General features: G+C 31.3%; 1 protein-coding gene across 5 annotated transcripts in view; it reads right to left on the minus strand.

Moving 5' to 3' along the window:
- The window catches only part of CNTLN (centlein), a 255799-nt gene that overhangs the window by 153511 nt on the left and 84422 nt on the right, over window positions 1-17866 (minus strand). For all 5 annotated transcript variants that reach the window (XM_025051403.1, XM_006918351.3, XM_006918350.3 and 2 more), the window contains exons 6-8: window positions 16400-16533; window positions 8870-9032; window positions 2699-2893 (exon numbers count right to left, since the gene is read on the minus strand). In XM_025051403.1, coding sequence (XP_024907171.1) covers window positions 2699-2893; window positions 8870-9032; window positions 16400-16533 — 492 coding nt within the window. The remainder of the gene's footprint in view (window positions 1-2698; window positions 2894-8869; window positions 9033-16399; window positions 16534-17866) is intronic.

The following is a 17866-nucleotide window of genomic DNA, read 5'->3' on the forward strand; positions in this document are numbered from 1 at the left end:
GTAGTTACCTTTGTGGGTGCAGCTACAGATTACGAACATTAGAGAAGTTTGTTGGACACTGGTAATAGTCTATATCTTGATCTGAGTGATATTTATATGGATGTGTTCACTTTGTGAAATGTTACACTTAGGGTTTGTACACCTTACTATTTGTATGTTACACTTCAGTAAAACTGTTTATGAAAAATTTCAACTTTTTTTCATGAAACTTTATAAATTATCCTAGAAGTTAAATTTAAGTGTTAGTCCACAATATAGCCAAGACACTTTAAAAAATGATAAGAAAGTAAGAGCCTATCAAATATAAAGACTTATTACGAAGCTATACTAATTAAGACAGTGTGACATTGTATAGAAATGAATATAGAACCAGAAAGAAATTCACAAATATATTGAACAAGAGTATATGAGACAGGTAGCCCACCGCTAAACAGGATAAAAGGGGATCGTTCAACAGGTTGAGCTGGAAAAACTGGTTACTATTTAGAGAAAAATCAATTAATAAAAATGGATCCTTATCTTATTCCACACACAAAACACAATTCCAAATTAATTATGATATAAATGACATGAGCAAAGCTTTAAATCTTTTTAAGGAAAAATGAGGTGCAAATATTTCTATCTTTGGGATAGAGAAGGATTTTTTTTAATAAGATACCAAAGCATTAACTATAAAATATTAATTTGTCTAATTAAAAATTTCTGTTCATCTAATGATACCTTAATGAAAATGAAAAGATTCACAGTGAGGTAAGATATTTGCCATACCTTTAACTACTAGAGATTAATATCAAGAACATAAAAAAACTTTTACAAATAAATTTTAAAAATCCAATAGAAGAATCGATAAAAGACATAAATAGACATTTTGAAGGAGGGCTAGTAATCATTTGAAGATATGCTTAATCAGTGATTTGCACATGAAGATCAAAATAAAATTATTTTATATTAATTCAATCATCAACAAAGAAGTCTGACAATACCTATTGTTCAGGAGAATGAGAATCAATCAGATCTCATACATTGCTGGCAGGAATAAAATTGATTAAAACCACTTTGAAAAATAAGTTATCAGTATTTTGCGAAAGTAACATTTTAAATCCAGGACTTCCATTCCACAAAAATGCACGTACATGTATACCAAGAATCATGTACAAAAATGTCAATTGCACCATTATTCATAGCAGCAAAAAAAATAAAATAAAATAACTCATTTTAAGTGTTAGTCCACAATACTCATCTACAAATGAATGTTCAAGTAGTTATGATATCGTCACATATAATATTTTAAATCAGTAAAAAAAATGATCCATTATACCAAACAATGTAGATGAAATTTAATAACATAAATGATGAACCAAAATTGCCAAATCCCAAAGCAATAACACATGATACATTTGTATTAGTGACAAAAGTAGACAATATACTATTTTCTCATAAATTTGTATGTGATAAAACTTTTTAAAAAAATAATCAAAGCAATAAACAGTTTAGTGGTTAATTATGTCTGGTGAGAGAACCAGGGTACCAGATAACAGAGGAGCACAGAGGTAGATATAAGTCATTAGGAATGTTATAGTCCTTTGATTAGTTGGTGGAACCAAGGGTGTTTATTATAATAAACAAACTAATTAAATAAAATAGACCGACGCGTGTAATAATACTGTGTCATGATACAAATTTTATGATTAATCCAATTCTATGCACCTGATGTCCAAAAATGCAATATGATACAAATTTAAAAATTGCTGCGTTAAGGTTGAGGTGTTAGCAAAAGAAAATATGCAGGGTTCAAAAGTTACTGTTCTTCAATCAATAAACATTCAAGCATCCGATTACCTGTTCATGTTAATTCCAATTCTGAATTATATCAATAAATACTAAAATTTAAAGAAGTGCCGGGTGCTTAAAAACACTTAACTAATAGGAATAAGATTTTTTTTACAATCTATATTTACTGCTGAAAGTTACCTTGAAGATTATCTAAAAAGAGGTACTGATGAACATTTACTATATGCCAAGCTCTGCATTTGACATGCATTGTCTCATTAATCCTCAAAGCTCTATGACATAGATACCATTAATATCGACATTTGTGAGAAAATAAGCTAAAAGGTTTAATAAATTTGTTCAAGTTCACGAACTTCAAAGGCAGAGCTATAATTTGATCCCAGATTTATTTGAATCTTGAACCTGAATATTAATCCATATGGTTATACTATCTCATTTAACAGCATAGGAAATAAGTAGAAAGGTCAACTAAACTGTCTAAAACCACACATCAAGGAAATGGCAGAATAGGGACTAAAAGGTATTAAGTACCATACACCAGGCATTTCGGCAAGTACTTTATGAGACTTCCTATACAATACTCTTTCCATTCCATCATCTCATTTAAAAAGTCTCAAAATGGGCATGACCTATTAATTTTCTCTTCCTTAATATAAATTAGCAAACTGTTTCATCACGACAACTACACCAGATATAATCTGTTTCTACATGCATTTCTATATGAATCATATTGTATAATATTCACTATACAGAGTATAAAATATAGCACAACACAAAACTATATGTAACAACTTACGTTCTAATATTTGCAAATGTATTTAAATTTTTATGTTTTAGTAAATTGCAGATGATTTAATATATGGCAACATTTTTATAATGGGCAACATATTTATAAAACATCTCTCACCTGTTCTGAGTGCTCTGAATCACTTTGTTGAGGTAAAGGATACAGTGCTCCTTGTGATTCCTGAAGCTTTTCTTTTAATTTAGCATTTTCTTGCTCTTTTTGAAATAGCTGATCCTGAAGACTAACAACACTTTGCCGGAGCATAGCTTCACTTGATTTTGTGGTTTCAAAACAAATATGTAACTCATTGTAAAGCTGTTTCAAAAAATATATCCAAACTTATTAATAATCAATAAAAGTTATGTCTATGCACACGTATCAGGACTGTATATGACATAGTCCTTATCATATACATATATGCACACACATACACATATGTATCAGGACTGTATATGACACAGTCTTCACACTCGTTATTTTAGTAGTCTAAGAAGGGAAATAAGACATAAACATGTGGAAAACTAAATGACATGATCAAATATAAATATAAAACTACAATTAATATTTAAAAAGCAATATATATTATTGGCTAGTATAATAAAAAAAGTGTGCTAAATTTTTAAGAAGGATGAAAACACTTTAAGAAATATATGAATCTCAGAGAGCATCATAAAAAATTGAACCATAATGGTATTATAGGAATTGAATGAAAACAAAGTCATTCTAAAAATGATAAAATGTCAAAAAAATTTTAAAAATAAGCACAGTGATAGGAAAGGACAGCAAGGAAGCATAAGATATGTCAGCCTTATTGGACTTGATACATACATTTGAAATAAAAAAAAGAAAAACTACGAATCATTGGGAGTTCATTAAGGTTGACTTATATGTTCCCATTTAGGATAAATTAGCATCTACTGCTGCAGTAGGGGAGGACGAACAGAAATAGTAAGAAGAATAGTAAGAAGCAAAGTCAGGCAATAAGACTGTGGACAGGATGTAAAGACATCTGAATGCCAGATTAAGGAGGATGAACTTGTTCCTATAGACAACAGGGAATCATTGAAGACCTTGAACAGAATGATAAAATAGGAGCAATGTTTTGAAGGCATGATAGATAACTTTAATTTTTTTTAACTCAAGGCAACATGCATTAAATAAATTTAAAACAAAAGTTTATTAAAACCGAGGTACCATATGGCACATAAATAGTATCATACAGAGATTCATATATAGTTAACAATGGTACTCCTTCAATACACATGAACTTATTTTCTGAAGAAAATTCTAACTTATGATTGTGATTTAACGAGACATAATTCAATTAAGGGTAACTAATTTACATAAAGAATCCATATGTATATTTGCTGATGACACTGAGAAAGTGACACAGAACTAAAATTTATGCTGTTTTTCCTTTATATATATAAGGCTAATAGTGTGATCTTATAACAAAAGCAAAATCTCCCATGGAAGAATCTCAAAATTATGTAGCTAATACAGCAGGTTTTTAGATGGGTAGAATCTTCCATTAGCTGGTCTTGCCTTGTGGGAAGAAACTTAACTACACAAAAGATGGTAGACTACTTTTCTATATGTATGCTGTACTTTAATTTCTAAGTTTAAAATTAAAAAAGGCTTGTGAAACTTCTTTCCTAATGCTTTTTCTCATATATGTCGCCATAAAAACAAGACCCTCCAAAACACTCCTCCTTATTTTCTATAAGGGATTACAACTCTACTATCGTAGATACTTTAAATAATCCATTTCACTTTACAGTCAAAGTCTAAGCAATTTTTATTAAGGAAGGATTGCCTAAATGATTAATAAATAATTTCAGGACATAAATTTGTACTTTCCAATTACCTTCATACCAGGGAGTATGTCCAATGTCCTTTCCACAGCTGATATCATCAGATATTCTAGGAGGGAAGAAACAGTAGGAACCTGACAGCTTTAAGGAACAATGAAGGGATCAGAGTGGGCTTATAGTAACCTACCTGTTGCTGCTTTCATGATTGAGCTCAAGGCAGAAAAGAGAAAACCAAAATCTAGAGACAAGAGCTAACCTGACTACAGATATCTGAAGCTAGGATGAGTGAAGGTCTGCCCAATAGCATATGGAGTCAAACATTCAGTTTAGAGGTTATTTACCCACTTTCTCTTATTTGTACAGTTTTAGTACTAACCAGTTTTACCCAATCAGCACAAATTAATTTCTTTGGAAGAAAATAATAGAAAATAATATTATTAAAGAATTTATAGATTTTGAATCATATATCAATAAAAAATACATGAATAAAAAGAATTTACAGATTTCAAATATTTGAAAAACTCATGAATGCTGGTAAGTATTAATAAAGAAAAACTCCTAATTTCCCCTCACATTGCCAGAGTTTCAGTAATGGTGATAGTGTGTGGTCAGGATTGAGAATCAATTTATTGGTCATTAGTGCCATGGGTATGGTATACTTTTATCTTGGATGTCATGACTTGGGTCTTCCTTTACAGATGTAAGGTTCTTCTGGGCCTATGCATTCATGGGAAAAGGCACTATATCAATATCTCTTTCCTTGTCTCTTTTCCTTTCCCTTCTTTCTTGCTTGCATAAAAATGAAGACCAACAGCAATCTTCTTGTGTTCTCTACTTTGCTCTCTTCCAAGAAGTTTATGCAGTTGTATTCCTATTTAGAAGTCGCCCTGGTTTGATCTGAAATGACTGGATGGGTAACTCCAGACACTGAGGCAAACTCTCTGAAAATATCCATCCTTCCAGGCAGCAAGTGAAAAGAACTCAGAAAGCCCAGGACAGATGATGTATACCAGCCCTAGGAACTGGGACAAATGGTCTCTTATTCCTTAGTTTTATTCCAAATGTACATCTCTTACTTGCCTATTTTTTCTGATAGCTGATTGGGTTTCACTTATTTAATAGCAATAAGACCACACAGTTGTGAACTTAGAGTAAAGGAAGCAAAGACAGCCCTCTGGCCATTTTTAATTCTAGGCCCAGTACACCAATAAACTTGGCTAAAAAAGCCTTCAAGCAGTTAAGATTATTTTTATTTCTGAAGTATTTTGTAGTGATAAAGCCTCAGGATAATAAAATGTTTGTTTCTCTAGGAGATGTTGCAAGGAGGCAAAGGTTTAGGATGTTCCAGTCCACTGGTTAGATACCATCTTATTCTCATTCCATTAATAACAGTAGAGTGAGTCAAAAAAAGTTCTCAAGTGAGTAAATTAGGTAATATAATAAAATATTCATCTGCACCGGTTCAAGCACCCTGAGTTAGTAACATTTTCCCTATTAGCAATCACAACTGCTTAGAGCAGTTTTCAGAGAGGCTCTTTTCTCTACTTTCTTTCCTCTAATAGTCCAAAAAACTGCAATAGACGAGACTCTTCTGCAAGATTCTGGCCTATAAACATTTAATCATACATTCCCTAATATACTTAAGAAATCATCATTATAATTCATAAGTAATTTATTATGCTTATTATTCTTCATGTTGTAGAAACTAAAGTTAAAAATGGTTAAGAGGATCTCCAAGGGACAGAAAGCAAGTTATCTCCAGAAATAGGACCCCAAACCCCAAGTCCTTTAATTTTGAGGGGCTTAGACTACAGTACTCTTTTTCCCATATTTTTATTATTGTTGAAGAATGATATATTTTATTTACCTTAAAAATTTTGATAATGTATATGCTCTGTGACCCAATGACTAATTTGTTTAAAATGTAAAATTTCCATATTTAGTGAGTAAGTATACTCTTTGCTACTCTAATTGAGACGAAAATTCTACAGGTGAAAATTATATCTGTTTATAGTAGAAAAATGAGAAGGAAAAACTCTGATTTAGCATGCAGTTTAAACTAAAAGTATGTATAACCTAACTCCTTATTTTCCCGGATTGATATTAGCTCGTGTCATGTAATTATCATTAAATAGAATAAAAGATGATAAAATACATATTTAGTACCCTAAACATGTTAGATGGTCTAGAAATCATAACTACTGATACAATTTCCATCTATATTTAAATCACACACATGTATATAAATGACATGCAAAGGTAGAAAAATTATTAAAACTTATATAAATGGCTATATACTCAGAAGAAGAAAACACACTAGCTTATTTTTATTTCTCTTCGGAGTTTCTCTTCCACAGGAGCACTGTACATTATCTGTTAGGTAATTTTATTTATGAGACTAATAATTTGTTATGGAGTCTTCTGGGAAAATATGCCACATCTCTTTTCTGTGCTCAAAATTCTTTTCAGTTTTCTCTCTTCACCTTTGTCTCCCCTCTTTATTCCCCTCATCCCACTGTGGCCAACTGTTTTTTTTTTTTTTTTTAACCTCTTCAGATAATGAAATGGATACTATGATATAAATCAACTTAATAAATGGGAGAAAAAAAGGGGAAATGGGAAGAAAAAAAAAGGAAGAGAAGTGAACTAAAACAAAGAGAGGAAACAAAGAAGCTCCATTATAAAAAATAAATTAAGAGCTAACTCTTAAAGAACTAAGCTAAGTAAGAATTGGAGGTGAATTATATTTATGTAATATTTTATTTATTTTATTAATACTAGTATTAATGGAATATTTTTTTTAATTCACCTGAGTCTTAAAGCTAGGCCACAATTATCATTTGTAAACAATAAAATTAATTTATGTGAAAATATATTTGAAAATCTTAATTTTTAAGTAAACAATTTCATCTCATTAAAGCATGGACTATTAGATTATTCAAATTTATTAGGAAATTTTTAGAAAAATATATGTGGAAGAGGAATAAGGGGAAGTATTAAGTAAAATGATCTAAGACTGGATGAATAATTTAATATAAATAAACACTGGAAGTCTGAATAGCAGCATACTGTTTATTTATGATAAATAAAACAGTATGATCATCCTCAAATTTAAAAATCCTGAACTCTACAACTAATGTATATTCTGGGAAAAAAGAAAAACAAGTATACAATATCTGCAGGTCAAAAAGTTAAAAGTTGTGATGCTATAGCAAAATAAAAGAAACCAAATTTGTAAAATCAGTGGCTGAAGAATAATGATGGAGGCTCTTTTCACAGAGGATGGTAACATGTTATATTTGAATATAAATTGCCAGGGACTTTTAAGCAAAAATTAAGAAAAAAAAAGAAATTTTTGAGTTAAATAATAATTGAAAAAGGAAAAAACAGTCCAATAAGGTCCAGTTTTTCAAGTCATTTTAGCAATGGAGCCTGGTTTAGAAACAAAAGCATAATGAGCAATCCCACCACATGAAACAAAAAGTGGAGCTCCTCTATTTGAAGTGGAGAAGATAGGTGCTACACTTCTGCTTCTTATCATCCAAGTCCTAAAGAAAACTCAAAAGGACCACATAGAACAGAACACATAAAACCACTTTTTCAAAGCATCATTTAAAAATGTGTTTAAAATTTACTTAATAGTTATTTATTTCATGCTAATTATAGATATTAGGTTTTCATTGTGCTTTTTTTTTAGAAGTTTAAAAAGAAAAAAATCCCAGAATTACAAAATTGTATTACTTAACTTCTCAGCCTTGGTTGCCTCAACTATTACGAGTGAATAACATCAATCTCACAGGGTCGACCTATATAAGAACTTATTTCTATAAATAACTTAGTACACTATACATAACATACAGAATTCAATAAAAGTATTTTTTTTTAATTACTATCTGTAACTATTGTTGCTGAGTCAGTCAGCATACCTAAGCAGCCTTCATGAGTGATTCCTAAAACTATAAAGTAAAATGACTACTCAAAGGAAACACATGAAATAAATAGAGAAAAATCCTTGGAAAATATTGATCCTGAAGACCTCATCAGCATACTCATTTGTGTTTGTGCAAATTTACCAATAAAATAAAACTCAATTTCTGTAATGAAAGACTGTTTTAGGTCATAAACTAGAATCATTCTTGATGAATAATTAAGGCTAATTCCATTCTCCAAATCCTTCCTGGCTTGAGGGCTACCATCCTAGTATGTTTCATAGTAGATATCAAAACTCCAATTTATCAAAACAATATCCTACAGAATAAAGCTGCATCTATATTTTAAATGTTTCACCTTTAACAGCCATAAAGAAAACACAAAATTTTAAACATTACCAAATTGAATATTTCATTTTTAATTTTGAAGAAACATATATAAAAGGGAGTAATAAAGAAATGTTGAAAATTGAAAAAATTTGAATTCTATATATTTTTATAAGTTCATACATGTAAATTTACATTTTTATGACAGAATAAAAGCATACTTTTTGATATGATATACTTTCAGCTGTGTGAACATCTTCCTGATTCCTCAGTACTTTCTGCGTGTCCATATTGAGAACTTGAAGCTGCTGGATCAGCTCTGCTTGCTGTGCTGTATGTGCACTGTTCTGTTTGTAAAGATTCTGCAATTCTTGTAGCTCCTTCCTGTGCAAAGCAAGCAATAAATAGAGAGAAGCACGAATAAAGATCATCTCAGTTAAATAATTGTGTTCATCTAAGGTTATAGATTGGCTTCCAATTTTTTCAACTATTGTTTTTACCACAGGCAAAAATTTTAATAAAAGAAATAATATATAAAGTATTTAATATTTATCACATATACCTAGGAAGTATTGATATACCTACTATGACTTTCAAAGCCAAATACTTATCAATTTTCTTTTACAGCTTGATGGTAATAAAAACCCTGGATATACAGACATAGTACCACCTTCTTATTGAAATTAACTTACACTTCAGCTCCAAGAACTGATAAACACTAATGCCAACAATAGTTATCAGACACTTCTGAATACAAAATAAGTCAACCTTTCCTTGTATATTATACAGAACTTTCAATGTATTAAAAAAGGATTCCAGCATCCAGTAAAAAAACATCCCAATAGGCAAATGAAGTTTCAAACCAAAGTTTTTTAAAGCATCACCAGTTTCCAGTCTCAGGGCCTAGGCTTGAATTCCGTGACTCCTCTTATCTAGCTTGAAGAAAATGACGAGGCAAAGAAGTCAGAAGGAGAGCAACCAGCATAAGGGGAAACCAGTCCTACCATCCTACCAAGGGTGAAATTGGCAAGTAGGAGGACAAATGAACTGGTGAGGAAATCTACGCCTCTGGGATAAAGGTTTCTAGATTCCTGTAGTAGTGAATCCTATATGATACAGATCATATAAAAGTGGAAAATATTTTATGTATTCGATTTGAAGAGAAAGATATTAATAAAGATATATTTCACAGAAATACACTTTATAGTATATATTTTGGAAACTGTATGTTTTTAATGGAAACTTTACCTATCACTTCAAACCAATGACTCAGCCACATAAGATAATTCTTAAAAGAAAGAAGAAACAAAAGAAATATGCTGGCAATTGTCACAGATAGAGAGCATTAGTATGGGAGAAATGAATTCTCCTTTTTAGAGGTTTAGAATATTAATGTTCTCTAAATCCAACAACCCTTGCACTCATACAGATACATGTACAGACACCATCTGTCTCAGTCCTTTCAGGCTGCTGTAACAAAATATCACCGACTGAGTAACTTAAAAACAAAAGAAATTTATTTCTCATAATTCTGTAGGCTGGATGTTGGATCAGAGAGCAAACATAGTCGAGTGTGGGCCCTTTTGGGGGTCACAGACTTCTTTTTGTATCCTCATATAATGGAAGGCACTAAGGAGCTCTAAAAGGTTCTTTTATAAAGAACACGTATCTTTTTCATGAAGTCTCTAACCTCATGACAAAAGTACTGCCAAAAGGCCCCACCTCCTAATGCCATCACATCAAGCATTAGGATTTCAACATATGAATGTTGGGTGGACACAAACATTCAGACTATAGCACCATTTGTAACTATTCAAAAACCTGAAACTTGCAGAAAATAACAGTTCAAAAATGGGGAAGGGAAGAGAAGAGAATCAAGAATGGCACAAAACCTCAAGGAAATGTAATTCTCAAAGAGGAGGGGAGAAATGACCCATAGTAATAATGCTTGCTGAGCACTGCTATTTTTCAAGAATAAAAATGGCAAGAATAATCAAAGGAGAAAGGCACTAGATGTAGAATAAAATTCTATCAGAGTATATAGTCAAGACATATGTTTGCCAGGAGAGCTAAGTAAATGTTGCATTTAGAAAAGGGACATGATGTAGATAAAAACATGTCTTTCAATATAATGTAAAACACAGCAAATTTATTTCTCCTCCGATGCTTAGAAGATCTTTGTTATTTCTTTACAAAGAGCGAAAATAGTAGTTGGCTTGCATTTAATAAATTATACATTTACTCAGAAGAAGCACACTCATGAGGGAGGCACTAGGAGATTAAAAATCAACAAAGGGAAAAGCATATTCTTAATTCTCATCTCATGCTATCTTCTGGGCATACTCTCAGTAAGTTCGATGGAAGCATAATCTAATACCATATAGATATGTTTTCTCTGTGTCTCCCTACACCACTCTGAAAAGTTGATACAATGGAATGTACACTAATGTTGCAAATATGAAACTTGGAATGAGGAAAGATCTAGACAAATTCAGTGTTTTCTAGTGGTCCAGATGTGTGTTTCATAAGCCTTCTTTGATATTTATTTTGATACTGACACTCAAAATAAGTATCAAAGAAGGCTTATGAAACACACATCTGGACCACTAGAAAACACTGAATTTGTCTAGATCTTTCCTCATTTGAAAATAAGTAAAGAAAAACTAGCAGGGCTTATTATAAAAGGGAGAATATTTAGAATTAAGGGGAAAAAATTTTATTGTGCATACTCAGAGGAAAAGAATACTTCTGAATAGGAGTTACTAAAGGAATTAGAAGGAAGGCCTAGAAAAAGTATAAAAAAAATCATACCTCTCTAAATTATTAATAGGAAGCCAAGATGTGAAGATGATCTTAATAAAATCTCTGTAAAAGCAGAGACATTTTTATTCACTGCTAAAGAGCACCTAGGACAATTCCTGTCTCTTATTAAATATTTTTTTTTTGTATTAGACATATCTAATGTGCTTTTTCAGATTCAGCCTCACCTGCCTCCTAGAGTCTCAGTCCTTTGTTCTGCCTCAGCCTATTAAATACCACTTCAGCCTATGAAATTCATACAGTTCATGTGGTTCCATCACTTGAGGTCAACGAGCTGCATGCCTAGCACATTTGTCTCCTTGCACCACTTCCAGATTAAGATAAAATGCTACTGCACAGGCATGATGATATAAGCAGCAAACTTTGGCCAAAGTAAGGTAAAACACAAGAAGAAACCAGACAGGTAACTTTTTTTTCTTTTTCCATCTGATGGATTGCTGCAGGGCATGACTTCTCTCTACAGTGAGTCCAGAATCAACCTGAATGGCTAATTCTGTGCACATGCTGTCTTTTCATAGCTCTTTGTCAAGCAGCATCCAGCACAATAATGCATTTCCTTTAATACTTTTTATGCTTTCCTGCCTCAGATTCTTCTTCTCTCACTTACTTTGCCTTGGAATTGAATTCCCCAAGCAAGAACATAATCCTTCACACAGGCTCTGTTTTTTTGAATATGTGGGATAAGACAGTTGTTAAATGATGAAATGACATGAAATGAATGATGAAATGGATGAAGTGAAAAGAATGATGCCATACATAATAGCATTAAAATTCATAATAAAAGCAGTTATGAGGAAAATCAATTCTATGGAAAATAAAGTTAATTGGTAGGTTCGATCTTGAGAAGTTATCTCTAGACACAAATGAAAAAGGAAAGTCTGATGGAAAAGGAAAGTGGGTTGAGCTGAGAGAATGTTAAGAACCAGCAATGCTTTTTCTCATCTCAAGAAGAATCTTAAGTTCTGTTAAAAATATCGTGTTGCTGAAAGACAAACCAACGATCTTTAAGTTACAGCAATGCTATGTGGGCTGTGGGATAATTTAGGAATATCCCTTTAGAGTTCAAGTTTGATAAACAAACAAACAAACAAACAAACAGCCTTACAAGGAAGATTTATTGCTTGTTCACATTACATGTTTACATGTGGCTTTCTTCTATTCTAAGATCCAAACTGGAGCAACAAACTGGATTAGGAATAAGCCACAAGAAATGCCAAAACCCTTATAAGAAAGAACATAAAACATTTTGTAAGGACACAAAGGTTCTGAAACAAATGGAATAGCATACCATACTCTAAGACATGAAGAACGACATTGTAAACATGTCAGTTCTTCTTAGAATTACTTACAAATTTGATGCTCTACTTAAGTACCCAACAAAAAATAAGCAAGTTTACTCTAAAGTTTATACAGAAAAATTAATAAGCAATAAATGCCCAGGAAAGCTAAAAGAAAAAAAAAAAGAGCAGTAATGGAGAATGAGCCACGTATTCTCTTATCCAATCTTCATCATCTCTGCTCTACTTTCTAGTACTCTAGCCTACGAGGCTAACCACTACAGACCGCATTACACTGGATCTTTGTCCTCTGGGTCTGACTTTGATTACATGGAAGTGCTAGATGAAAAGAGGGTAAAGAGGAAAGAAGTCAAGGATTTCTTACTCTGCTGAGCCACAGTTGGCAGTTTCTCTGTTCCTCTAAGGATAATTATCCTTATTAGCCTTTCCGAGGGCTAGACTTCTCACAGAGATTTGATAACAGCCTGCCCCTTCTGGTCTAGGGGTAGTAAGGGTTTCCTATTGTTAATAATTTGAATCTCAATTCTATTTGGAGAGAACTGACATCTTTATCATATTGAGTCTTCCAAATCATGAACTTTGTATATCCCTGCACATATCAGACTTTTTATTTTTCTCAGTGTTTTATAGTTCCTTGTATAAATATAATACACACTTCTCATTATACTTATTCTTCATATTTTAGTCATATTTAAGTTATATTATTTCTAAATCCATATCCTAACCTTTTCGGTGGCAAAAAAGTACAATTAAATTTTACACACTTACTTGTATCTACCAAGTGTGCTTAAACTCATTTATTAATTTAAACAATGTTTCTATAAATATTTTTAATTTTCGATTTGAATTAATCATATTATAGGCAAATCTAAGGCCTTTTTCCTTCATTTCTAGTTCTTATGTTTTTAAATTTTTACTTTTGCCTTACTACATAGATGATATTTCTGACTATGTACAAGACATTTATTTGCAAAACTGTAGACATAATTTGAAGAAATAATTGTTTTATCATCATCCAAGCAAGTATAATTTATACTTGCTTCTGCTAAATGCCTGGGGATACCAGCAATCCAGATTTGTCAATCCAATTTCAGGATTCTGACTGTGATGATACTCCTAACCAAAATTATGACTGCACTGTCTTGACCTCTATTTTTTCATTTTTTTATAGAAGATTTACAACTAATTTCTAAGAAAAATTCTAAACTCAATGGAAGGTGGGCTAATATTCATTTAGTCCATCCTCTACATAATCATAAAACCATTAACAATTAAGGCAAAAATTTTAGGTAACTTAATTGGCTAGATTTTTTCATTCAAGTTCCAGGTATATATTAAGTTACTCTGTATATATTACAGACATGTGTATTATTATAAATGTATTTATACACTTATTTATTTATACTCTAACTCAGGGTAAAAAGCATTTCACATAGTTCATAATAACATTCCAAGCACAATGGGTTATATGAATTAAATATTCAATAAATATGCAAATGATAATGAATACCAAAGAAATAAACTCATAAAGAAATAAAGTTAGGTTAACTACATTGTTTATCAAAAAGAAAAAGTATATTCAAATAAGAAAGTGCCTTGATCATGTATCCCACAATTATGGCTTTGTGTGTCTTTTGTACAACATACAAATTCAAGAAAGAGATGCTAGTATATCAAAACCACCACCGAACCACCCACTTGCAAGAAGTAAAAATGATGAAAGAAAGAAAATATGTAGTATATCCAATAGGTAATCTTTATTCAGACAACTCAGGAGAAACTGCAGATATTTCAACTACTATCCTATAATGAGGGTCTGTGTCAACGTCTTCTGATTCAAACTTACAACTCTGCTACTTCCTCATCCTCTATGAGTTCTTACTATAAAACTCGAAATTACATATGGTCCATTCTTATACCATTCTATAAGAAAATGTTCATAATTGGATATTATTGCCCTATTTGCTGTAGTTTATAGCTCTTACTATACTCTAAATTCATGTATACAAACACAGGGGCAAAATTTAGTAGAAAACATAATTATTAAAACCTCATGCACTTAACACTGCATTATACCCTGGGATGAATCCCATGTTCTACCCAATAGCTTAATACCATCATACTCTAAAAAGGAAAGGTCACCATTGGAATATTTTGTGCAGTTATAGGTGCCATATTTTAAGAAAAATATTGTTGATATAGATGCTGACATTATGGAATGTATTCAGAAAGGGAATCCCAAATAGTATAACATCTGTGAAATATATATATATGAAAAATGAGAAATAAGAGGAGTTTAATAAATTCATAAAAAATGTTATTGATAAAGTTATCTTCTATTATTTCAAGATCTGTGCTGTAGAACAGAGATTAGAGTACCTCTGAGATTCTCTAGATAAGGAACCAAAATAAATAAGTGGATAATATAAAAAAGCAAATTTCAACTCAATATATGAAACGATGTTCAAATTCAAATAATATAAAATTATAAGAACAGTCTTGAAAAGAACAAAGAAACATAAACTAAAAGTATCAAGCAAAGACTAAAAGCTATATTATCTTATTGAAAAGAAGATAAGAATAAATAATTTTAAAATTTCATCTAAATCTAAGATTCTATTACTACTTAGAATTATCTGACTTCATCAAATTATTGACTTAAAAAAATAATTATAACATGAATAGATTAGCCAACCAGTCTATCATCTACAAAGTTTATACTTTTCCTCACCCCTGTGATAAAAAGTTTTTCAAACTATGTCAAAATGAATCTTTGCTTGGGTAACAGATTACTATATAAAATCCTACTCATATACATATGCACATATATGTGTGTATATATGTATCTCTTGCAATATGCTAAATATATAAATATATGAATATGTGATATTTATGTATTTATGACATATAAATACATTTTACACACACACACATACTATATATAGTGGTAGCACCAGGGGATGAAATTGTGCTTATAGAGTTATATGATAAACTTTGTATGATTTATTTTAATTAAGTAAAAAAACTATACATACATATATATGGGTATGTATGCATATACACATGACATAATATATATATGTATATGTTTATATATTTATTATTTGTTCTAATGCTATTTTCTGATAAAGGTAATTATATATTAATAGATAGTTTAAAATCTTTCAAAATTCTTAAAAACACAAGTTTTTCAAGTAATCCCACTTTGAGTAGCACTACAATACTATTTTGATATTGACTTTCACAAACTAATACTATTTACGATATGATAAAATAAAAAGTCAAAATGGGTTTCTCATTATTTTTCATTGTAACAATAATGAATATTATATATAGCATATGGCTAGGAATTTTAAAAGGAAACAATAAATGAATGCATCATCCTTGTTAAAAATCGAAACAAGCCTCCTCGTTGAGCATGCTTTTCCCATTCCTGTGAAGCCCCTGGTTCTCCCCAGTAAACTATTTCCAGCTTGATGCATATAGTTCCGCATAGTTTCAATGCATAAACATATGTACCCATCAATAATACACTGTTGTCATTTTGGGGTGTTAATAATAAACATAAATGCTGCCATTCTGAACAATTAATGCTATTTCTATAATGTTAAATTAAAAATTGAATATACTTGCCTGACCAGAGTAATATCCATATCCTTCTGGATAAGTTCAGTCTGTTTGTTATTTAACTGTAATGATAGAGCATTATATTTACTCTGTGAAACTTCAATTTCTTTCCTTGCTTGGATTAAATTATCTTCAAAGGCCTAAAATTAAAATACAGATAAAAATCAAATATAATTAATATGAAATAAATAAATAAAAATGAGTCTGTTAGATTTAGCTAACTAGTCTACAAAATGACAGTAAAAATTAGTGTTTTAAATTTTAATTTTTTGTTTTCACTTAATTAAAAAAATTTTAATGCAAACAATAACTTTTGTATCAGTCACAGGTTACTCTTCTCAGAAATGACAGGAAGAAGAGGAAGAGGAAAGAAGAGGAAGAGGAAGAAGAAAAGAGGAAGAGAGGGAGGAGTGGGAGGGAAAAGGAAGAGAGAGGGGAAGAGGGGAGGAAGCAAAAGATACAGAGAGAGGGAGAGGCAGAGAGGGAGGAAAAAAAGAAGAGAAAAAAAAATAACAAGTGTTATTAGCTGAGATAAGAGAAGTTGGAACCCTTGTACATTGCTAGAAGGACTGTAAAGTGGTGTGACCTGCATGGAAAACAGAAAACAATATGGGGTTCCTCAAAACATTAAAAATGGAACTACCATATAATTCAGCAATCCCATCTCTGAGTATATATTCAAAAAAATAGAAAGCAGGGTCTTGAAAGGATATTTGCATACCCATGTTCAGAGCAGCACTGCTCACAATAGCCAGGGTGTAGAATGTCAATTCAAATGTCAGATTAATAAATAAAATATATACATAAGAAACACAGTGCAGCCTTAAAAAGAAAAACAAATCCTGTTGTATGCTGCAACATGGATGAACCTTGAGGACATTATGGTAAATGAAATAAATTGGTCACAAAAGGACAATTACCATATGATTCCACCTATATGAGCTTTTAAGAGCAGTCAAATTCATAGATACACAAAGTAGAATGATGGTCACCAAGGGCTAGTGTTAGGGAACAATAAAGAATTATTATTAATGGGTACAGAGTTACAATTCTACGAGTTGAAAAAATTCTAGCGATCTCTTTCACAGCAGTGAATTATAAACAACACTACTGAACTGAACACATACAAATGGTTAATGTGGCAGATTTTATGTTACGTGTTTTTTACCACAATGAAAAAAAAGGAAAGACATTTTTGACATATGCAATAGCATAAATGTACCTTGAGATCATTACGAGAAGCCAAATAAACCAGTTACAAAAAACGAAAATATGATTCTATTTATATGCGGTATCTAGAGTAGTCAAACTCATAGAAACAAAAAGTAGAATGGTGAATGACAGGGGCTGTGCAGAGGGGAAAGTGAGGAGTTGTTTAATGATTGTAGTTTCATTTTTGGAAGATAAAGAAGTTCTGGAAATTGGTTGTGCAGCAATGTCAATATACTTTTCACTACTAAACTGTATACTTAA

This window comes from Pteropus alecto, unplaced genomic scaffold (genome assembly GCF_000325575.1).
Source record: "Pteropus alecto unplaced genomic scaffold, ASM32557v1 scaffold95, whole genome shotgun sequence".
Lineage (NCBI taxonomy): Eukaryota > Metazoa > Chordata > Mammalia > Chiroptera > Pteropodidae > Pteropus > Pteropus alecto.